Here is a 25,002-nt window from a genome sequence, read left to right on the forward strand (position 1 = left end):
ATTTAATTTTCATCATTTAAGATACCTATGCTTATCTCTCAAAATGTTTGTTTTCACCACCTCTGTATTCAACTAAACATCCAAGTCCGTGTTTATGTCTCTCTTTTTAGTGCAGTCAAGAAAAAGTAAAGTAATCATGTTTACCATTCGACAGGGTCAGCTTCAAGGCCAAGATGATTCATCGTCATCAGAGGATGATGATGACAGAAATAATGAAGCATGGACTGACTGCGGCTGACAGGTAGAGACAGACAACAGGCAGAGACAGACAACAGGTAGAGACAGACAACAGGCAAGACAGACAACAGGTAGAGACAGACAACAGGCAAGACAGACAATAGGTAGAGACAGACAGCAGGCAGGACAGACAGGCAGACACAGACAACAGGTAGAGACAGACAACAGGCAGGACAGACAACAGGTAGAGACAGACAACAGGCAGGACAGACAGGCAGAGACAGACAACAGGTAGAGACAGACAACAGGCAGGACAGACAACAGGTAGAGACAGACAACAGGTAGAGACAGACAACAGGCAGGCCAGACAACAGGCAAGACAGACAACAGGTAGAGACAGACAACAGGCAGGACAGACAGGTAGAGACAGACAACAGGCAGGCCAGACAACAGGCAAGACAGACAACAGGTAGAGACAGACAACAGGCAGGACAGACAGGTAGAGACAGACAACAGGCAGGACAGACAACAGGCAGGACAGACAACAGGTAGAGAGAGACAACAGGCAGGACAGACAACAGGTAGAGACAGACAACAGGCAGGACAGACAACAGGCAGGACAGACAACAGGTAGAGAGAGACAACAGGCAGGACAGACAACAGGTAGAGACAGACAACAGGCAGGACAGACAACAGGTAGAGACAGACAACAGGTAGAGACAGACAACAGGCAGGACAGACAACAGGTAGAGAGAGACAACAGGCAGGATAGACAAACTGAAGAAACTCAGAGCAGGAACAGATCTTGTGATAAAGAGATTGTGTGTGTGTGTGTGTGTGTGTGTGTGTGTGTGTGTGTGTGTGTGTGTAGGAAGAGGCAACATTAACTGTAAAAGAGATTGTGAATGAGAAAACGTTTCGTTTTCTGTGTACGCACATATATACAGTGATTTAAAAAAAAAAGTGTTTGTCTGAAGTGTTTTGTCTGTCACTGATATGCTTTGTATTGAACAAATCATATCTTTGTCATGAAGTTTTGTTCTTCAGCTTTATTTTGATAAGTTGTTAAAAAAAAGCCCATTTACTATATCATCTACCCCAGCACTTTACCCCATCATCATCATCACCACCACCACCACCACCACCACCATCATCATCATCATCATCATCATTATCATTGCAAAAGACTGAAATAGTGAAAGTAAAAACAAAACAAAATAAAACAAGAGAGGCAAGGCCTTCAAGATTCACTTGTGATACACTTAAAAAAGAAATCTAATCGTTAAAATGTGTTCTGTATTTGTTATTATAAAGCTTTGGGTTAGTAAAAAAGAAAAAAAACAAAAACAAAAACAAAACAAAAACAAAAACAAAGAGAAAAAAAAAGAGTCCTGACAGCAGATTCGAACCCCGCGTGTTCGGGTGAGAAGAAATTGTCTCACCCGATACACTATCGTTGCTCCTTAACTGACGTTCAAAAATTTAATATTTAAACATGCTTTTTTAAGGGCGATAAATCGATTGCGGTATTCGCAGTGAGAACGCTTTTTAAATAATATTATTCTGGTGTATCTTGGGCATTCAAAAAATCTTTAAGGGCAATTAAAAATTCTTTTCAAGTCAGCGGTAAAAGAGACGTGGCTATCGCCGCAATCACACTGCAACATTTAGCCGTTTTCTCTGGATCTAGATAGACGTACGTACAAGTTTAGTTACACCCGCCGATTCATTTTCTCTTTTATGTTCATTCTGTTTTTATAGTTTTAAAGTTGATATGAAAATTGAGTATTTTGTTATACTAATAACATGTAGAGCCAAGTACAAGTACTTATAAATGTCGTATGAAGTGAAAAGGACTTCATTTTGAGAAAAGTCAAGACTGGAAATTTTTACGTTTCATCAAGGGTATTAACTCTCATGGTTTATTATTTTTAACTGTGGATTCCAACTGATTTTGTTGATATTGTTATGGCAGTTTGGGGCATAATCCAGTAAGTGATGAGGCGTTCACAAATCTTTCTCTGAATAAATATTTAACAGTCTCCTTCTCCAACTTTCCATCACATGTTATCGTGCATTGTCTATTGAATATAGGATTGAACAGGCAGGTCAACAACTTGAAACAAAATGGCTTCTTTCGCGTTCGCGAGGAATATGAGCACGCGCTTTGAATATGTATAAATATGTGTACACAATTGATTTTTGCCCATGACCTTCAGGGCTCAGCCAATAGATCTATACAGTCCACTCGTAGTATTGATTTTAGTATTTTCCGAAAAAGACCACTTGAGCAAATGAACATAGTGAAAGCCCTGTACACTGAGAGTAAAAACACACACGCTTTTTATGTGTTGAGTATAATTTCAAAATGTAATGTTTAAGATGAGAAAGATCAGTTTAAAGCAAATTAACCCCCCTAGCATTAATTACAGATTAATTTCCCTTTTTTACTATCTGCACCAAAGACATGCACCAGAAATATAACTTCCATGCTTAGCAAAAGAAGTTCCTGTTTGAACACAAAATGATAAAAATGACTGCTCTTGTTGTCAGAATATCAGATCAAAGTGCCAAGTTTAGAGAAAAAACAACAACAAAACAAAACAAAACAAAACAACAAACAAACAAACAACAACAACAAAAAAACCAGTAAATTCAGTTTGCATATAATTTGGCTTTTTTTGTGTGTGCCCATCCTAGAGGTGCAATATTGTTTTAAACAAGATGACTGGAAATGACTGAATTTTTCCTATTTTTGTGCCAAATTTGGTGTCAACTGACAAAGTATTTGCAGAGAAAATGGCAATGTTAAAGTTTACCACGGACACACAGACATACACACACAGACAACCAAACACCGGATTAAAACACAGACTCACTTTGTTTACACAAGTGAGTCAACAAAACAAACAAACAAACAAACAACAACAGCAACAACAACAACAACAAAAAACCAACCAAACAAAAACAAACAAAAAACCTCCCAACCTGATGCAAGCGAAACGGGTCTGTTTCAAAAATGAGATCCCATGCTTTCGTGTATTGTTGATCAGTTAAAATAGTCTGCAACAACTACCACTGTAGTAGCGATTGAAACCAGATCAGAGGAAGTTATTAGGGATAATGCCAGACTTCTCCTGAACAGAGGCACTGAACAAAACTTGTTCAATCTCTACATTCCAACCTAACACAGGTACCATACAACACATGTAGTGTTTGTCTACACATTACGTTTGTGCATGCGCGATGGTGTAAGTGTACACAAGTGTCAGGAGAGTTCTGTGCACGGGGCGGGGGGTTGATGTAGATGAGGTATGTGTGTGTATGCATGCCTACACTGTGGGAGCAACGGAACATTGGAACGTGCGGGTGTGCATATATATATCTGTGTGTGGGGTTTGGGGTGGGGGATATGGGCGTGTGTGTGTGTGCTTGTACAAGTAAGGGTTCATGTGTGTGTGTGTGTGTGTGTGTGTGTGCCGTGGAAGCTGCGATACGTAGCCTAGAAATGAGTGTGTGGAGGAGGGGGATAGAGGAGGTGCAGGGTAATATGTGTGTGTGTGTGTGTGTGTGTTGGGGCCCGTGTACGTTTATGTGTATTTGACTGTGCTTTCATATCTGTGAAACTGCATGTTTGGTGCATATCTGTTATGCATATGTGGGTGTATGTGTGAATGTGTGTCTCCATGTTTTACTTTTATTTGCTTATTTATCATCATTGTTGTCTTTTTTATTTATCTATATTATTATTATTATTACTACTACTTAAAAAAAAATTATTTATTTATTTAAGTACGCTTATAGTTGACTTCATCAAGTTTTTGCGCCTTATACATATTATAATAGTTCTTTTTTTTTCTTTTTCTTAAAAAAAAAAGTATTTGTCTATTATTTATTCACCTTTTTTTTTCAAGGCCTGACTAAGCGCGTTGGGTTACGCTGCTGGTCAGGCATCTGCTTGGCAGATGTGGTGTAGCGTATATGGATTTGTCCGAACGCAGTGACGCCTCCGTGAGCTGCTGAAGCTGAAACTGAAACTATACATGTACTGTGCAGCACATTCAGTGTTTGTCTATACATTACATGTACTGTGCAGCACATTCAGTGTTTGTCTATACATTACATGTACTGTGCAACATTCAGTGTTTGTCTATACATTACATGTACTGTGCAACACATTCAGTGTTTGTCTATACATGTACTGTGCAAAACATTCGTCTATACATGTACTGTGCAACACATTCAGTGATTGTATATACATGTACTGTGCAACACATTCAGTGTTTGTCTATATAGTACATGTACTGTGCAACACATTCAGTGTTTATCTATACATGTACTGTGCAACACATTCAGTGTTTGTCTATATAGTACATGTACTGTGCAACACATTCAGTGTTTATCTATACATGTACTGTGCAACACATTCAGTGTTTGTCTATACATGCACTGTGCAGTATATTCAGTGATTGTCTATACATTACATGTACTGTGCAGCACATTCAGTGTTTGTCTATACATTACATGTACTGTGCAACATTCAGTGTTTGTCTATACATTACATGTACTGTGCAACACATTCAGTGTTTGTCTACACAATATGTGTACTTTGCAACACATTCAGTGTTTACACAATATTATGTGAACTGCACTGTACAGTCACTGTTTGTCTACACAAAACAAACACAATACACAACACACGATTTTGTCTACAGTGGGACACAGCACCATAAAGAAAGCAAGGAGGGAGGAGGAGGGGGGGGGGCGAGCATACAAAACAGATTGATACTGAGCAGACATAATGGCACTGATAATTATGATCATGTCACCTGGAGCAAGCACTGTCACAGTACTCTCCTGGCTTTAGAATGGTGAAATTCACTGTGGTACAACAATACTAAGTATCAGACTAACAAATTACAGTGACAACACCGGCAAAGCAAAGTAACACCCACAAAAACTTCATAACGTGATATAGATGGCGACACTCATACAATGACCAAATGCTGAAAACTGCATTTCACGGGGATTTTAAAACAAACAGCAGTTTCCTGTGTTTATACTGTGATTTTTCATACATGCCCATAAAAACACATAAATGTTGAGATCCTATTATGCTCTATACATGGCAGTGAGTTTTGACAATAAGATACCACGATAATGTACATAAATAACCCTCACCTTGCCTCGTTCGTAAACTACATGTCACTATATGGGATAGCGGCATCAAGAGCACTTGGCTCAAAATGACAGTTCTGTTTTCATTCTGGTAAGTTTGCACACTGAAACACATACCTGGTAAACTCATTCAACTCCCAGCTGGGTTCTAAGAGGATTGCATGTGCACTTTCACAAGAAATAAAATGGCTATCTAGAACAACACTGTAATCTAGATATATACAAAAAAGCTATATTTCTGACATCTTCAGAACAACAACAACAATTCTGACATTAAAAATGGGTGTTCTAAACATACACCACAAATCACTACATATTTCTGGCATCTGAACAATGTAATAAAAAGATTAACATTTAAAACGAGTGTTGTAGAAATAATCTTCAAAATCACATATCATGAACAATATGATAAAAGACAACTCATGGCACTTGTGTTTTGAAATAAAATATTGTATAAAAAGCTGCCTTGGTACTTGCACGTGAATGCTTCACCGAACCCCTTTCTTATCTTTCTCTTTTTAAACACACACACACACACACACACACACACACACACACCCTCCACACTCATCTACACACATGCAAGCACTCAGCGAAAAACGCAAGGGATCAGTCAAGGATTTCCAGAGACTGATGCATCAAAAGAATCTTGCAGCATAGATCAGGGCTGGGTTGCACAACAAGTGATCTAAACAATGCAAAATGTGATCAGTGTTAACATTTTTCCTACGTCTATGGACCTGACACAGGCTTTAAAAAATTGCTAACGCTAAGCGAACTTTGTGTTGCTAACTTTCTGCAACACATCCCTGATCCCTTTCATGGAAGTGGTGAGAGTGCTGACAAACAATATCCCACTGGTGACAGTGCTGACAAACAATATCCCACTGGTGACAGTGCTGACAAACAATATCCCACTGGTGACACTGCTCAGAACAAAATCCCACTGGTGACAGTGCTGACAAACAATTTCCCACTGGTGACAGTACTCAGAAACAATATCTCACTGGTTACACTGTTCAGAAACAATATCCCACTGGTGACAGTGCTCAGAAACAATATCTCACTGGTTACACTGTTCAGAAACAATATCCCACTGGCGACAGTGCTCAGAAACAATATCCCACTGGTGAAAGTGCTCAGAAACAATATCCCACTGGTGGCACTGCTCAGAAACAATACCCCACTGGTGACACTGCTCAGAAACAATACCCCACTGGTGGCACTGCTCAGAAACAATACCCCACTGGTGGCACTGCTCAGAAACAATACCCCACTGGTGACAGTGCTCACAAATAATACCCCACTGGTGACACTGCTCAGAAACAATACCCCACTGGTGGCACTGCTCACAAATAATATCCCACTGGTGACAGTGCTCACAAATAATATCCCACTGGTGACAGTGCTCAGAAACAATATCCCACTGGTGACAGTGCCGACAAACAATATCCCACTGGTGACAGTGCTCAGAAACAATACCCCACTGGTGACAGTACTCAGAAACAATACCCCACTGGTGACAGTACTCAGAAACAATATCCCACTGGTGACAGTGCTCAGAAACAATATCCCACTGGTGACACTGCTCAGAAACAATACCCCACTGGTGGCACTGCTCAGAAACAATATCCCACTGGTGACACTGCTCAGAAGCAATACCCCACTGGTGACAGTGCTCAGAAACAATACCCCACTGGTGACAGTACTCAGAAACAATGCCCCACTGGTGACAGTACCCACCCCTCAAACTGAACACCAGCTCAACACAACACCGCAGGTGAACATGATATGGTGACAAAGAAGTGAAACTTTCGTCTGTCACACGTTGGGCTTCATTTTCTTTTTTTGTGTTTTGGGGGGTGGGCGGGGGGAGGGTGTGTGTGGGAGATGCATGGATGGAAGGACACGGGGGTGTCATTATTTGTCACAGTTGTGGCCACTGCTAGTTCAGTGAATGGTCCATCAATAAACTTTGCTTTTTGGGTGTGTTTGTTTTGCTTCTGTAACGGATGTGACTTCTGTAACTTGACCCTTCTGTCATCGACGCCATCAGAGGTGTGGGTATAGGTTGTCACCTCCCCCGTGTTCGCACTCATCGTGCAGGACGTCGCAAGCAGAGGAAGATAGCTGTTGTGTGTGGTACTGGACGTGTAACTTCCACTGACCACCCTGTTAAATGCATCAACTTTGATAACCATATTCGTGTACCTCTGTCCTGCTTTCCCTCCCACCGCTCAACTCAAATTTCTCTAGGTCTGTTCAACGCCCAGTCAGTTGGTCCTCGCCTCAAACGCTCAGCGATCAACGAACATCTGCTCTCAATCAGCCTCGACATCCTGTGTATCACAGAAACTTGGCTTCGCAGTACTGGGGATGAAGCTAAATGTCGAGATCTCGCTCCCCCTGGCTACACTACCACCTCCTTCCCTCGTGTTACAACAACTTGCGGGGGAGGAATCGCCTTCGTTGTGTCAGACAGGCTGCTCCCACACACAACGTACACATCTGCCTTTCCCTTCAACCATGCCTCCTTTGAACTGGCCCAGCTTTCACTGTCGCTGCCACATTCCCACCTCAATGTGTTCTGCCTCTACCGTCCGCCACCAAACAAGAAAAATAAACTTTTTGATACGATGTTCATAGAACTGTTTCCGGACTTCTTAGAATACGCTAATAGTTTACCAGGCTCTCTACTTATTGTTGGTGACTTTAATTTTCATTTTGATTCACCCACACAGTTTTATACCTCTAAATTACTTGAAATTGTCAGTTTGTTCGATCTTAACCAGTCTGTAACCGAGCCTACACACAATCGTGGTCACATCGTCGATTGGGTGTTGCACAGAAATGAGGACTGCCTCCTGAAGTCTACCACCGTCGATCACACCCTGTCCTCCGACCATCACAGTGTGACGTGTCAACTGAACCTCACCAAACCTCCCACGCCCCGTGTGTATAGGGAGGTGCGCACACTGACCTCAATTGACTTAGACTTACTTAAAGCTGACCTGCTGACTAATATCCCTTTTGAGCCGACTGCTGACCAGCTATCCACTGTCCTACGCGCTGCACTCGACAGGCACGCCCCGTCGACTCGGCGCCTGATCTCCAATCGTCCCCCGTCGCCTTGGTACAACACCGTGGGACCAGAGCTGTTGGAGGCCAAGCGGGAGAGAAGAAGAGCTGAGAGGCACTGGCGCGCCACTAGTTTGACCATCAGTAGGGACATTTTTCAGACAGCCAGGAATAATGTAACAAACATTGTTGACAGGGCAAAGTCAAAGTTCTACTCTTCTAAAATACTTGCATGCACCACAGCCAAACAGCTTTTCAACGCTACGAACAATCTACTAGGTAAAATGAAAAACACTCCTCTCCCTACAACATTTTCGGCGCAGGAACTCCCTCAAAAGTTTTCTGACTTCTTCACCGGCAAAATATCATGCATTCGTGAGAAGCTTGACTCTGTTGTGTCTCCTTCTTCACCCGTTCAAGAACGCGTGTACAGTGGTCCTGTTTTACATTGTTTCCAACCGGTAACTGAAGATTTTGTGAAGAAAGTGTGTCTGAGCGCTTGTCCGAAATCCTGTGAGCTTGACCCTGTCCCGTCTTCTTTGTTGGTTGAATGTATTGATGTTCTACTGCCACATATTACTCATGTCATCAATTCTTCCTTGCTGTCTGGTTGTTTCCCTGAAAGCTTCAAGTCTGCTATTGTACGTCCACTCATCAAGAAACCATCTTTGGATCATAATTGCTTGAAAAATTATCGACCTGTCTCTAATCTGTCATTTTTATCAAAACTGCTAGAAAAGATCATATTGTCTCAGCTCTTAGCTCATCTGGAGCAGAATGGCTTACTTAATTCCCACCAGTCAGCTTATAGACGTGGTCATAGTTGCGAAACAGCCCTTCTTAGAATAGTGAATGATTTGCTTTCGGGATTTGATGAGGATAAGATATCTGTTCTCGCTCTCTTAGATTTGTCAGCAGCTTTTGACACTATCGACCACTCTATCCTCTTGAACAGACTTAAAACTTCCTTTGGTATTCGTGACACTGCACTAGCATGGATCACGTCTTACCTGTCAGATCGTACACAGAAAGTGTGTGTAAATGTACATACTCTAGAATATCTGCCTTGAAATATGGTTGTCCCACAAGGGTCCGTCCTAGGTCCTGTTCTTTTCGTGCTGTATGCGGCTCCTGTGTCGGATGTCATCAGTCATCATGCGATGTCGCATGAGAGCTTTGCTGATGACACACAACTTTATCAGTCGGCTTCCATAGCTGAATTTGATGCACTGGTGACTCAAACACAGGAGTGCATTGCTGGCCTAAAGGACTGGATGACTCTCAACAAGCTGCAATTAAATGATGATAAGACTGAATTGATGATAACCTGTCCAAAGAAGTTTCGTCAACATCCTTCCTTTCCTGACTCTGTTCTGATCAATAGCACACCTGTTTCACTTTCTCCCTCTGTTCGCAGTCTTGGTGTAATCCTGGACCAGTCTCTTTCCTTCCAACAGCACATTTCGAATATCTGTAAAGTTGCCTATTTGGAACTGCGTAGAATCAGCTCTATCCGCCACTATCTCTCAACCGATGCAACCAAGACACTTGTATGCTCTCTGGTTCTCTCAAGATTGGATTACTGCAACTCTCTTTTGGCCGGCCTTCCCAAATACCTGTTAGACAGACTCCAACGAATTCAGAATAACGCTGCCAGACTCATTTGCAGAGCTTCTAAATTTGACCATGTTTCTCCTCTCCTTCAGTCTCTCCACTGGTTGCCTGTTTCTGATCGAATAGACTATAAGCTATCCACTCTGACCTTTTCTGCAGTCAACGGATCTGGCCCCAAGTATCTTTCTGAACTCATCCATATCTATACCCCGTCTCGCCAGCTCCGTTCTTCCTCTGATACTCGACTTCTCAGGATACCTCACGTCAGAAGTAAGACCTATGGACACAGATCGTTTTCTTTTCAATCGCCAAAGACGTGGAACAAGCTCCCTGATAACCTCCGTCACTCTGATTCCCTCGCATCTTTTAAATCTCGTCTCAAAACTCACCTTTTCCCTCAGCAATAAGTTCAATTGTGGCAGGTCCACAACTACATGCATGTATATGAATGTGTATTGTGTGTGCGTGTGTTTATGTAAGTTTGTGCCTGCCTATGTGTGCGTATTTGTTAGGGTAGCTGTTAGATACACATGTATGTTAAAATGTATGTATGCAGTGTGTGTGTGTGTGCGTGCGTGCGTGTGTGTGTGCGCGTACGTGCGTGCGTGCGTGTGTGTGTGTGTGTGTGGTCACATTTTGGTGTGTGTATGTAACATAGATATAATGTTTTATGTTATCAAAAGCGTTTTTGTAAAGCACCTAGAGCAGATTTCTGGATAGTGTGCTATATAAGTATCCATTATTATTATTATTATTATTATGTGTCACAGGTAATTGCTAGTTAACAATGTTGTTAGTTAACACAAACACAACCCAACAACAACAAAAAACACAACAAAACAAACAAACAAAACAACAACAACAACAAAACAAAACACAAAAAACAACAAAAAACCAAACACACACACACACACACACACACACACACACACAAAACGGTTTGCAGATGACATCAAAAACATCTTATCATCTTTTTACATAAAACAAACAGGAGGTGTTCAAATCAGCAAGAACAGTGCATCCAACACATTCGAAAAAAAAAATGCTCAGTGAGAAAACAGCTAATTGGTAATTCTGGAAGGAACTGGTTCCAATAATATACCGCAACACAATAACAATGATATCCCATTTCATTTGAAACAACAAAAGACAAACAGATGAAAAATAAGGATATGTATGAAAATGTAAACAAAACAGAATTGTTCATGTATCTATATCCAGATAGATAGAGAAATGTGTGTGTGTGTGTGTGCGTGTGTGTGTGTGTGTGTGTGTGTGTGTGTGTGTGTGTGTGTGTGTGTGTGTGTGTGTGTGTGTGTGTGTGTGTGTGTGTGTGTGTTCACATAACTATGTGAAAATGTAAACAAAACAGATTTGTTCATGTGTCTATATCCAAATAGATAAAGGGAAGTGTGTGTTTGCGAGTGTGTGTGTGTGTGTGTGTGTGTGTGTGTGTGTGTGTGTGTGTGTGTGCTTTAAAAGCAAACTGAAACGAATGATGGGACCTGATCTTGTGATTTGCCACAGGGGTTATTTCCCTTAGTATGCACTGCCAGATACCCTGACCTTCATTGCCTGCTCCTGTGTCTCTTCATCCACGATCACTTCAAACTACAATGAGACAGTAGCGACCGCATTCAATTTTCTTCACCAATCCACGTCACTGATTCTCGTTCTCCATATGTACACGCACTACCACTGACGCTGATCAGCATCACATCTTCAAAATCCTCCAAAATGCTTTCAGTGACGTGACAAGAATTTTTTTATTTTGGAAAATTTTTGATTCCATGTCAGTTGCCTAGTTTCCGTGTATCCAAAAGGCTGCTGAATGCAGTGCAGGTTGTTGAGAACACATGTCCGTTTTCAAATACAAAAGCAAAAAAAGGCTCGGCACTGTCAATAGAAAAGAGCACTTATGTTCTTGCATTGTGAAGAACTGCGCAATGAAAACCGTGCATAGACACACACACACACACACACACACACACACAAACAAACACACACACACAAGTTCAGTTTCCTTCTCAGTCCACATCATCATTTTTAGAAGGGCCATTTGAAGGGTTTCTTTTTCTTCTCATGGTCTTGCCTTGCTCTGGGCGAAGGTCCCGTAGGAGAGCTGACATGTGGATTTACTCTGGCCTGCTGTTGAGGGTTGACAGGTTGATTTACTCTGGCCTGCTGTTGAGGGTTGACAGGTTGATTTACTCTGGCCTGCTGTTGAGGGTTGACAGGTTGATTTACTCTGGCCTGCTGTCGAGGGTTGACATGTTGATTTACTCTGGCCTGCTGTTGAGGGTTGACAGGTTGATTTACTCTGGCCTGCTGTCGAGGGTTGACATGTTGATTTACTCTGGCCTGCTGTTGAGGGTTGACAGGTTGATTTACTCTGGCCTGCTGTTGAGGGTTGACAGGCGAATTTACTCTGGGCGGTGGTCGAGATGGGGGACCAGTATGTGGCCTTCCTGGGAACAGGGAATGAGCATGTGGGTTGACAGGCAGAGTCGCCGAATAAGTCTGATCGCCATCACCGCTCTCCCCACTGCCGTCCAAAGATCGCCTCAGTATGGAAATGACCGCCTCGTTGTTCTCCACAGACTGCGCCTCTCTCAGCAAGGCTCTTATCTCCCCTTCTTCCGTCAGCCGAATGCCGTAGGTGAAGAGAAAGTTCATCATCTTGGCCCGCCTCTTGCGCACGATCTTGCTGAGGATGAGGAAGAGGCTCTGTGTTCCCAGCATCCACGACAGATCCCGGCTTCTGTTGACGGTCGCCACCGGCAACATGTTGGACTGCAGCAAAGCTGTGCTCCCCTCCTTCAGCAGGTAAGATGCCACTGCCACCTAGACACACACACACACACACACACACACACACACACACACACACACACACACACACACAGAGGAATATAGTGTTGGTGGTGTGTGCCGCAGCGCTTCAGATGTTTCAGTGTCACTTTCAATGGAGTGTCATACCCCTGAAAACGGAGTATGGCTGCCAACATGGCAGAGTAAAAACGGTCATACACGTAAAAACCCACTCGAACGTGGCAATTGCAGACCACGAACGAAGAAGGAGAAGAGAACAGGGTGTCAATGCATGCAGACTGATCCATGCTGCATACACATGTGCTGTTTAAAGAAAGAAACGAAAAAAGAAACGGAAGGTGGGCGGGGGTGGGATGGAGTGGGGGAGCACGTGCCTGATCTTCACACAACCCCCACGTGCTGATCAGGGATGGGTGGGTGTGAGTGTGGGTGTGAGCACATGCCTGACCTTCACATAAACCCCACGTGCTCATCAGGCCTCGAGAGCCTGTCCTGGGTTTGTGTAAAATATTAACACAGAACAAGGAAAACAGGGACAGAATAAACAAATAATCAAGTAGAACAGAATAGAAGAATAGAATATGTCTTTATTACCAAGTGTACTGGAGTCACAAGGAATAGTGGGAGGGGGGAGGGAAGGGATAGTACTTAAAAGGATAAAAAGATACAAACATAAATTGAAAATCATGCACAAACACAGATTCAGTAGAATTTTGGACACATACATGTGCATATCAATACAATGACTTGTGCATGAAAACACAGTGAAAGATACGGAGAAAAAACACAACTCTCGCTAAAGAGGAAGTGAACTACAGACAGGGATCCTGACCACTGTCTGCATGTTCAGAGACCCTGTCCACTGGTCTCTCACTCACTGGCCAGAACAAACAGTGGGCCAGTTCTTACCTTCCAGTTAACAATTCTCTGGTCTTAGAATGAACAAGAAAGATGTATTGTTATTCTATATCATTGTTATTCTTTTACATCATTTCTTTACATGTCAAGTATGTCAAAACCATTGTTGCTTTTTCTCTACACACCAATTTCCGTAGTTTTCAGACATTAAAACAATAATTTTTCCTTCACCTTTACCCCTGCATCTGATACATGAATGTGCTCCATTCGTGGATAAAATTGTCAACACATCAAGCCAGCATTTTTCTAGCAAATATCACAAAAGTAGCACTAGTGTAAAGGGACAGGGGCCATCTCAGCTTGAACATCACTTTCATTCAGCACTTTTACCCCCACCTAATTTTTCTTGTGTCATATTCCATCTTGAACATTTTTCATGAGTTGAAATATTGGTTAGGTTGAGGGGGGTGGGTAATTGCAGATGACTTTATCATTGGATGCTAAATGCTGTGTAATAATAATAATTATGATCATAATGATGAATACTTAAATAAATGCTGTGTGTTGTGCTTCTCTGAGGACCTGACTATCAGGTCACTCCAGATGACTTGACAGGAGGCACCCTACCATGCCTCCTGGCTGAAGTACAGCTGACATTGCAAACAAATCCTCTACCCTGGTGCAACAAACCTTACAAAACAGAGCCTTCTGTGTGAGGACTATTTCACAGAATTCTGTTTGCAGGGCTCTGAATTCAAATACCTACCGACGGGCGCAATAATCGAGTGGTTAAAGCATTGGACTTTCAGTCTGAAGGTCCCGAGTTCCAATCTCGGTGACGGCACCTGGTAGGTAAAGGGTGGAGATTTTTCTGATCTGTGACAGATTTACATTACAGGTGCTCCCCTCATTCTGTGTCTTTGAATCAGAGGGTCCCAGGTTCTAATCTTGATAACGGCACCTGGTGGGTAAAGGGTGGAGCTTTATCTGATCTCCCAGGTCAACGTATGTGCAGACCTGCTTGTGCCTGAACCCCGTTCATGTGTATACGCAAGCAGAAGTTCTAATAATTATGCGCGTTAAAGATCCTGTAATCCATGTCAGCTTTCGGTAGGTTATGGACATACCCAACATGCACAAACCTGAAAACGGAGTATGGCTGCCTACATGACGGGGTAAAAGCAGTCATACACATAAAAGCCCACTAGTGTACATACGAGTAAATATGGGAGTTGCAGCCCATGAAGAAGTAGAATTCTGTGTCAGTGTGACAGTTCAATTCAGTTCACTTACCCCAGGAGGCGCCACTGCGTTCAGACAAATCCATTTATGCCACACAACATCTGCTAAGCAGATGCCTAAGCAACAGTGTAACCCAACACACTTACAACGTGATAGACCTATATCACAGGCACTCACCTGGTTCTGGTCCACAGCCTTGGTGAGGGCGGTGTTTCCGGCCTTGGTGAGCGTGGCCAGGTCTGCCCCATTGTCCACCAGGAATCGAACCAGTTTGAGCTCTCCGCTGAAGGCGGCATTATGCAACAAAGTGTAGCCCTCACGGTTCACCTCATCCACCTCACACAGGGACACCAGGCGCAGGAAGGCGTACCACCGCGATAACCTGACACCAACATCAATACCTCTGGTGACTATGAATTCAATTTCATGTTAATATTGATAGTAGCATTATTTTACTTATTTGTGTATTCATTTGTTTTATTTTTTTACTTACTGTTTATGAATAAGTTATTTGATAAAAATGATACTATGGTTCATCAGCTGTCATGTTAAAATCAAAGTGCAATGTGTGAGCACGGTATAACATTTAAGCTTGTTGATGCTCCTTTGCCTTTGTATTATAATTATGAGTACTGTAAAACAGTTACAGATTATTTCCACTGACATCAATAAAACTTCTTTTCTTTTTATTAGAGCACATAATCCTTACATCACTTCATAGATGCAGTGATGTTGTGTGTGTGTGTGTGTGTGTGTGTGTGTGTGTGTGTGTGTGTGTGTGTGTGTGTGTGTGTGTGTGTGCATTTATTTTTCAAAGTGCATCGAGCCCTAGTTAGAGAATAGGCGCTATATAGATTCACATTATCATTATCGTCATCATCATCATTATTAGTAATATTATTACTCACAGGGAATGTATGATGACTGTGCCCTCTCCCTCCACGCTGGTCTGGACGATGCTGGGGGGCACAGGTATCCCAGAATGCAGGTGGCCTTCAGGTAACGACCTCAGCGAGGCGCTCCTGGCAGACCTGGCAGAGAGACCCGAGAAGCCATTGTTGCGGTTCCGCTGCAAGGGAGAGCGTCCGACCTGTCCCAGCGAGGCCTCTGTGTGCCTGAGCCTGTCGGGTGATTCCTCGTTCTCCCCATCCTCAGCAATGAGAGACAGCTGCGAACCGAGCACAGTGTTGGCCTCTCTGAACTCCACGTAACTCCCGGTCGTGGAAGTCTGAGAAGACCGCTGCGAGGAGGACAGGAAGTAACTGTGAGCTGATGGGGGTGGGTGGTGCTGCCTGGTGGGGGTGGCCTGGCTGGCGGCAGCAGCAGCGCCATGTGTCTGCGACAAGTCGTGGAGTCTTCGCCCAAGGGGAGTCCTGGCACTGGACGCTGAAGCGACATCTGGTGGGGGTCCTGGATCCTCAACGTCTTCTCTTCCACTGGAGGGAAGCGTCACAGGGTCAGTAATTTCAGGGTCGGCATCTTCCGCCAGACCACAGGTGAGAAGCAGGGATCCCTGCATGGCTTTGTGGCAGCGTGACCTGACCTCCTCGCACAGCTGGTCCTCAGCGGCCGGCAGCGGCAGAGAGACGGAGGACACGGCGTCCTTCAGGATGTTGTTGGCACACAGCCAGTCAAACATGCGCCGCATCCGGGCCGTGTTCACCTTCTCCCCGAAGAGGCAGCAAAGCAGGAAGGCCCGCCTCACTACACGGTTGTCCTCCGTTACAATCTTGTCCAGACACCAGCAGGTCAGGTTCCCACGTGAGCTCCAGGCGGACCAGTACAGCAGCGGCATTTCGTGGCGGCAGTCCTTGGCCGACACCAGAGCGGCCAGACAGTTCTTCTGCTGCAGGAAGGCCTCAAAGTGCTGCAGGAAGCGGCTGTTCTGAAGGGCCGGGTGCTGACTCATCTGCACCACGTTGCTGCTGAGAATTTCCTGGCAGATTCTCTGCATCAGACCGGGGAGGTAGGCGGGCGAGTTGTCGATGATCACATCCGCCGTCTGGGACGTGGGTTCGACGTGCACGTGCTTCATCAGGAACTGGGCGTCACACGCCTTCACCAACAGCTCCAGAGACTGGTGCTTGGACAGAGCAAAGCTGAACCCGTCCTGCAGGTTCTGGTCACGGAAACGCTTCATGTCCATGCTAAGAACAGAACCTTTGAACAACGCTGCCCATGTCGGTAGCTCTTCCATGTCCACTTCTATGGGGACCAGCCCCAGCATTCTCAGCTTCATTTCTGTCTGTTCAGTTTTGCCCAGCATAGAGCCGTTTCTGTTCAGAGCCAGGATCAGGACCGGCACCAGGTCCTTCCAGTTGTCCGGGTCCTGCAGAACGGAGTAGAAAAACTCCACACAGGTCAGTCCTGGGGTCATGAATACCTCAGGACCGTTAGTCGACTTGGTGTTCTCATAGGGGGATAAATCTCTCACATAGTTCCTGCAGCACAAAGGAAAGAGAGAGCCACTGGTGTCGTGAGTGATGATTTTATGCATGAAGTCAGAGGTTGGTGTCTGTTTCCTGGAGGCCAGGTGTTTGGTCAGCATGTCTCGTTTCTCCTCAGGGGTCAGAGGGTGGTCATCAACATCCACTGACGACATGTCCAGGAAGAAGGAATCTGGATGTGTCATGCTGCAACAATACACGTAAACATCTTCAGTGTGAAACACTTCTGAAATCACAACAGCAATTGTCAACTGTGAAGACAATCTGTCCAACGTGGGCTTTTTTCTCTAGTGGCATGTTTTTGTTGTTGTTGCTGTTGCTGTTGTTGTTGTTTTGCTTGTTTGTTTTGTTGTTGTTTTGTGGTGATTTTTTTCGGCCATTGAAGAAAGTCTCGTGCAGAGCACTACAAAAAACAACAACAAAAAACAACAACAACAAAAAAACAAAGAAAAAGAAAAAAAAGAGATAACGATGTGCCCCGTGGACTTGAATGCAACTGAGGCCACAAAGGAGAGAGAGAGAAACAACAAAGAAAACAAAAACAAAACAAAACAAAAAACAAAACAACAAAACAACAACAACAACAACAACAAACAAACAAACAACCCCAATCTGTCCATGCATCATTTCTCCCCTACCCCAGCCGCCCACGTGTGTATACTTTTGGAATGGTCCAGTATTTTTATATTGTACAGACCCTACACATGGCACCACATAATTGCTTATCTATCATCCCTGAAAGTAAGGAATGGTCTGAAGTATAAATACGCTCGGGACTAAAGCTTAAAAAACAAGAACATATACTTGCATAACGAAGAATTGTCTTGTCCTGTCCCCTGCTTCCCTACACAAGCTGTGATCAGGCAGCTTTGTCTTTCACTGACTACAGGTCATCACATGATTATCACCAACTCCATCACTGTTGCTGTTACATATTGTCAGTGAGATCTCCACTCACCCAACTTCATTGAATACAGTCTACTGACAGGCAGAACAGGTCACTCTCACTCAAGCAGCAGATCGGTAATATCAATTGCAACAGCCATCGTAGTATACCACTGTTACAATAATCATTTTAGTTAACATGATTCACAGTCTACATTACACTCCACTGCACAGACCACACATGCCGATTTTTTGTTAATCGTGTGGGAAAAAAAATCTACATTCAGGCTGCTGCTTACAAAAAAACGGTGACATCAAAACTTAACAAAACTAATGATTGTTCATGGTGCAGAGAACCACACACATGCTTCTCTTTACATACATCAGGTTAAAAAAGAGTTAAAGGTTCCATAGTCTTTTACGGCCATTGGGGCTGTGAATTCGCATCCACTGTGTTTAGGGCTGGACATAGAAAGGCAGTGAATTCACATCCACTGTGTCCAGGGCTGGGCACAGGAAGGCAGTGAATTCATACCCACTGTGTCCAGGGCTGGGCATAGGAAGGCAGTGAATTCATATCCACTGTGTCTAGGGCTGGGCATAGGAAGGCAGTGAATTCATATCCACAGTGTCCAGGGCTGGGCACAGGAAGGCAGTGAATTCATATCCACTGTGTCTAGGGCTGGGCATAGGAAGGCAGTGAATTCATACCCACTGTGTCCAGGGCTGGGCATAGGAAGGCAGTGAATTCATACCCACTGTGTCCAGGGCTGGGCATAGGAAGGCAGTGAATTCATACCCACTGTGTCCAGGGCTGGGCACAGGAAGGCAGTGAATTCATACCCACTGTGTCCAGGGCTGGGCATAGGAAGGCAGTGAATTCATACCCACTGTGTCCAGGGCTGGGCATAGGAAGGCAGTGAATTCATATCCACTGTGTCCAGGGCTGGGCATAGGAAGGCAGTGAATTCATATCCACTGTGTCCAGGGCTGGGCACAGGAGGGCGGGATCAAATCCTTTCTTTCCACACATTGTAACCTTCCCCAACCAAAGTAATGTATATGTTGATGTTCACACCTGTGTGGAGTGAAGGAAATCAAAAAAGAAGAAAACAAAATGTAAGTGCCTTTCTCCAAGGACACAACTCTATGCTGAAACGGGACCTCAAACCCTGATCACTGGTGAACACTAGAACAGAGGTCCAACACCTATAACCGACTCTCCTATGGCGCCTCCAACACAGGTAAAAGACTACATCAAAGAAATCTGGAGGAAGAAGACCTATGAAGACCTGCTGCTGTCATAAAGCAAGAAAGCTACACTGATATGGCAACATAACATTATCCAATGGCCTTGTTTGAAAAGTCCCCCAAGGAACTCTTGAGGAAGGGAGACGGAGGGGAAGACAGGAAAAAACAACGATGGACTGACAACACTGCAGAACGGACAGAAAAACCATTTGCAGAAATCCAGGCTGGTGAACAAGCGGCGTCTTAATAACTCTTCACACAGCTGATGGAGGAGGAGGAAGAAGGAGAAGAGGAAGAAGAAGGAGAAGAAGAAGAAGAAGAAAAGGAATCAGAAGAAGAAGAAGAAGGAGAAGAGGAATCAGAAGAGGAAGAAGAAGAAGGAGAAGAGGAATCAGAAGAGGAAAAAGAAGAAGGAGAAGAGGAATCAGAAGAAGAAGAAGACGGAGAAGAGGAATCAGAAGAGGAAGGAGAAGAAGAAGAGGAATCAGAAGAGAAAGAAGAAGAAGAGGAAGAGGAATCAGAAGAGGAAGGAGAAGAAGAAGAGGGAGAGGAAGAGGAGGCAGCAGCAGGGCGGGAAGAACAAGAGAAGGGGGTGGGGTTGGAGGTGACTGACGTGTCCAGGTGAGCAGTGATGTGGGAGTGGAGGACGATGACCAGCAGACAGTTGGGGTTCTCCTTCACTGTCCACTGCAGTTTGCTGAACACGCTGTACCACTCCAGGTACCGCGCACGGTCCACTCTCACCTGCACACCACAACACACAGGCTGGCTTGATTCATCATTTTCTGTAACGTTTTCCTACCAGAGTCCAGGGCAAGCTGAACCCAGGTATGTGTCTTGATAACCAAACAAAGTAAAAGGGGAGGGGGAGGGGAAGGGGAGAGGGGGGTCGGGGAGGGATATCACCAAAATGGCCAAAAAACAAAATCTGTATCATACGGAAATGTTCCAACTCTTGTCACTTCATCTCCTGACACAAAATCAAAGCAAAGCATTGCTATCTATTTTAGTGCTCACCTGAGACAAGACACGTGCACCATTCATTTCACAGAACAAGATGAAAAAGATTTTGATTTTGATTTCTCTGACTATAGACCGTTCAAAGCCACAAACATGATAGAAAAAAAAAAGATATCAACACATCTAATTTGATGGACTGCTATAAGAGTCTGATATACACATATTATAAAATCGTATCTGAAACAAGGTAAATATCTCTACAAGCCTTTCATATAGGGGCTTGAACTGAGATTAATTCTCCTTTTCAACAACAATTTCATTGTTGATTTACTCCCTTATCTACTAAAAAAAAAAAAACCCAAAAAACAAACAAACAAAGAAACACTACAATTTTTTTGTGGGGATAAGCAAAAATCATAAATGTACAGTCATTAAATTTCAATTAAACAGTTGCAGAACTGAATGGGTGGTGCAGATTTAAATGGGAGTGTGGGCAATTCTTCACCCACGAGCTATGGTAAAAGTAAAAGATGTACAATGGAGAAGAGCTGGACAGACTGAACGCTATTCTGACAGACACGATTCACCCTTGACACATATACCTAGATAGCAGATGTGTGGACATGAGTGGCAGGTTAAGGGCTCCACACATGAGAACAACATGATACAAAACAACATGATACAAAACAACAACAACAAAAAGACAAAACAAAAAACAAACAAACAAACACAAAAACAAAAAAACAAACAAAAAACCAAAAAAAAAAAAACCCAAAAAATCTTTCACTACCACAGCTATTTTTCACAGCTTTGACTCAGACAAACACTGGTAGAGACTAAAGTGTTGCTTGAGCTATTGTCCTTTGATATGACTCAGCTGTTCATCTGTGCAATGTGTGGGTTTGTCTAAAAAGATGTGGTATGGATGACTCTGTTGTTTATGCATCTCCACTGAAAATCTCAGCTAAACTTAAAAAAAGAAAATTAAATTTTTTATAGGATTTTTTTGCTTTGCATACAAAAATTCCCCTTGGCTTATTGGATTCTTTAACTTGATCAGCAAAACCAAATTCACTCTTCAAGTAAAATCTTCATTTCTTTTGCTTGCAAGCATAAACAGTTGTGCTCAACTATTAAGAAACCTGTATCTTATAAACGCTGTTCGTTCATTGCAATACCCACAAATACTAATATTTCAGGATTAAATTTATTCAGTGTATTCCTTTTTTTTTCTTAAAAAAAAAAAATTCTTTTAAGAACATGCACCTCAAATCATGGTGGTCCTCATAACTTTTTGTGCCTAGTTTCAGTTTCAGTTTCAAAGGGGTATCAAAGCATGTCAACTGATCTAGAAACACACCACCATGACTGCTGTTGGGGTAAAAAAAACAACCCCCCCCAAAAAAAAAAAAAAAAAAAAAACAAAAAAAAAAACAACAAAAAAAAACAGAAGAAAAAAAATCATATTTCAACAGCTGCTGAAGTGGAACTGACCTCCCCCACTACACCATCTAACAGCACACACTGTTTGAAACTGAGCCGAACGTGGTTCTTCCAGTCCAGGCCTTTCTGCAGGACCAGGGGGGCATAGCCACTGGTGCTGAAGTGGCGCAGCAGAGACAGACCGATGGCCGTTTTCCCTGATGCTGGAGTGCCCTGGATGAGGACGATGTGGTGACGAGTCAGCAGGTCTTTGGCTTTCTGGAACACCTTTGTCGGGACAAACACCTCCTTGTCTCTGTTCACCAGGGAGAAGCTGTGCTCTGAGGGTGGGTGGGGTGGGGGTGGGGGTGGGGTGTGTGATGAAAACAGTGATGAAAACAGTACCAATATTCAACAGGTGTTCACAGTGTGTCAGATATTGTACAGTTGTTGTTTTCGTTATTGTTTTTCTTCTTTTTTTTTTTTTTTTTTTTGCCACGATGCAAGATTTGTTTTGAAGCAAACAGGTAATACCTTGTTGTTGCTGTTTGATTGATTTTTGTTCCCAGTCCTTTTAACAAGTGAATAAAGAATTACAGTCAGGTGAGCTGTGACACACAGGTGTGTGTGTGAGTGTATGCATGTATGCATTCATGCATGTGCGTGCGCGTGTGCGCGTGCATGCGCGTCTGTGTGAGTGTGAACATCATAAAAAATATGAATCAGCAAGAAATAAAGACTACCATGAAACTATTTTTACACCTCCCCCATCCAGTGCCACTTATTAACGACAACAACAACAACAATAATAATAACAGCAGTAACAATAACAATGATGATGATAACAATAACGATGATGAGAAGTTTGTTGAAATTGCACATTTCATCAAGACAATAGCTCCTAAGTATGAGTATCATAGTTTTTACACATAATCATACAAATAATAGCAACAATTTCCAACGAGATATGATACGCCATCCAAACACCACAAGACATGATTGCTAAGCAACTTCAGTTGTCAATATGATATATAGGAAAAAAACAAAAACACCACCAAACCTTTTGATCTCAAGTCACATCTCTATAACCTTCGTGCAAAACACACAGCCTGAACCACCACTTACTTCTCAGTTCCAGGTATTCATCATCAATTGTGCTCACTGCAGCAGGGCTGTTTCCGGCAATATCTTCAGGCAACTTCAATGTAGCATATGTTCCATCTGCGTCACAAGAAGAAAATCAGAGAATACAGAGGCCCAATTTCAAAATGTAAAAGTGAAAAGGAAAAAAAAAACAAACCAAACTTACTGCCCATTACGCTCTGTGGCAAACTGGGCACCAGTGATGAACTGTTTGGGGCCAGTCTTTGAATGGTACCCCAGGTGAGCTTCAGGGTATTCGGTTCTCCTTAGAAAGGAGAAAAAGAGTGTGGAAAAAGAAAACAACAACACAAATACAGCTGCTGTGGCGAAGTGGTTAGTGTCGAGAACTGGGAGGACACGAGTTTGAAACCAGCAGATGACGGGCGCAATAGCCGAGTGGTTAAAGCGTTGGACTGTCAATCTGAGGGTCCCGGGTTCGAATCACGGTGACGGCGCCTGGTGGGTAAAGGGTGGAGATTTTTACGATCTCCCAGGTCAACATATGTGCAGACCTGCTAGTGCCTGAACCCCCTTCGTGTGTATATGCAAGCAGAAGATCAAATACGCACGTTAAAGATCCTGTAATCCATGTCAGCGTTCGGTGGGTTATGGAAACAAGAACATACCCAGCATGCACATCCCCGAAAACGGAGTATGGCTGCCTACATGGCGGGGTAAAAACGGTCATACACGTAAAAGCCCACTCGTGTGCATACGAGTGAACGCAGAAGAAGAAGAAGAAGAAGAAGAAGAAGAAGAAACCAGCAGAGGCAAGTTTTTTTCAGCCTATGGCCGGCACCTATTCCCAAAGTTAGGAGTACTGTGGGCTCAAATGTGAAGACTGGAACCACACTGTTGAGGATCATCAACTGTCTTGACCAGTGCTGTGTTGCTCAAGCCTGGTTACTGCTGGGATATATGAAGAGAGTACAGCCTTGTCGAGCAGTCCCCAATATTAACGGACCTCAACAGCAGCAGCGTCATCACAGTCTGGGGCACACAAAAAGGAAGTGTGAAAAGAAAAGGAAAATATAACCAAACAGGGAGAACCAGAGTCAGTCAGGTGATTTTCAAGAATTGTTATTCCATGACAGGAGTTAAAAAAAACACCCCAAAAACAAATACAGGAAAAAAAATAAACACTGATCTATATTGTTGATTTTCCATCCAGTTTCAGTAGTTTCAGTAGCTCAAGGAGGCGTCACTGCGTTCGGACAAATCCATATACGCTACACCACATCTGCCAAGCAGATGCCTGACCAGCAGCGTAACCCAACGTGCTCCATCCAGCCCTGCGGTAAGAGCTACAAAAAAAGAAAAGCATATAAAAAGAATATGAAAAGGGAGAGAAAGAGAAGAGACAGAGAAAGAAAGAAAGAATAAGAGAGATAGAGAGAGAGAGACAGAGACAGAGATAGACAGAGAAACACACACACACACACACACACACACACACACACACACACACACACACACACACACACACACACACACACACACACACACACACACACACAGAGTTAATGGAATACAAACCAAAAAAAGTCATTTAATTTGTCATTGTTACTTATAATGTTCCCTTCACTATAATGTAATGTACTGACTTTGTTTATACATTCATCTCATTACTTGATTTCATTGTCAAGGTAACGTTTCACACAGACCCAGGACAGGCTGTCAGGGCCTGGTCAGCGTGTTGCGTTTATGTGAAGGTCAAGCATCTGGTGCCTTTTCTTTCTTCTTTTACAGGATATGTGGTGTAGAGTATATGGATCAGTCCACACACTCTGACACCTTCTTGAAACTGAAACCTAAACTGTGTCAAAGCAACACCAAAAATACACCACTACATCACTTCATCAACTGATAGATAAATACACAAAACCAACAATTAATCAAGCATCATCACTTACCA

At 43.3% G+C, this 25,002-nt stretch overlaps 1 protein-coding gene across 1 annotated transcript in view; it reads right to left on the reverse strand.

Annotated features, from left to right (window-relative positions):
• Nucleotides 1–11,321: 11,321 nt before the first annotated feature.
• LOC143284602 (uncharacterized) overlaps nt 11,322–25,002 on the reverse strand; it is a 13,806-nt gene continuing 125 nt past the window's right edge. Inside the window, exons 1-7 of the mRNA XM_076591435.1 lie at nt 25,001–25,002; nt 23,070–23,165; nt 22,017–22,285; nt 20,176–20,306; nt 15,888–17,612; nt 15,157–15,361; nt 11,322–12,891 (exon numbers count right to left, since the gene is read on the reverse strand). The exon at nt 25,001–25,002 is cut by the window's right edge and continues 125 nt beyond it. Coding sequence (XP_076447550.1) covers nt 12,094–12,891; nt 15,157–15,361; nt 15,888–17,612; nt 20,176–20,306; nt 22,017–22,285; nt 23,070–23,165; nt 25,001–25,002 — 3,226 coding nt within the window. The 3' untranslated portion in view covers nt 11,322–12,093. The remainder of the gene's footprint in view (nt 12,892–15,156; nt 15,362–15,887; nt 17,613–20,175; nt 20,307–22,016; nt 22,286–23,069; nt 23,166–25,000) is intronic.

Source organism: Babylonia areolata, chromosome 8, assembly GCF_041734735.1.
Source record: "Babylonia areolata isolate BAREFJ2019XMU chromosome 8, ASM4173473v1, whole genome shotgun sequence".
Lineage (NCBI taxonomy): Eukaryota > Metazoa > Mollusca > Gastropoda > Neogastropoda > Buccinidae > Babylonia > Babylonia areolata.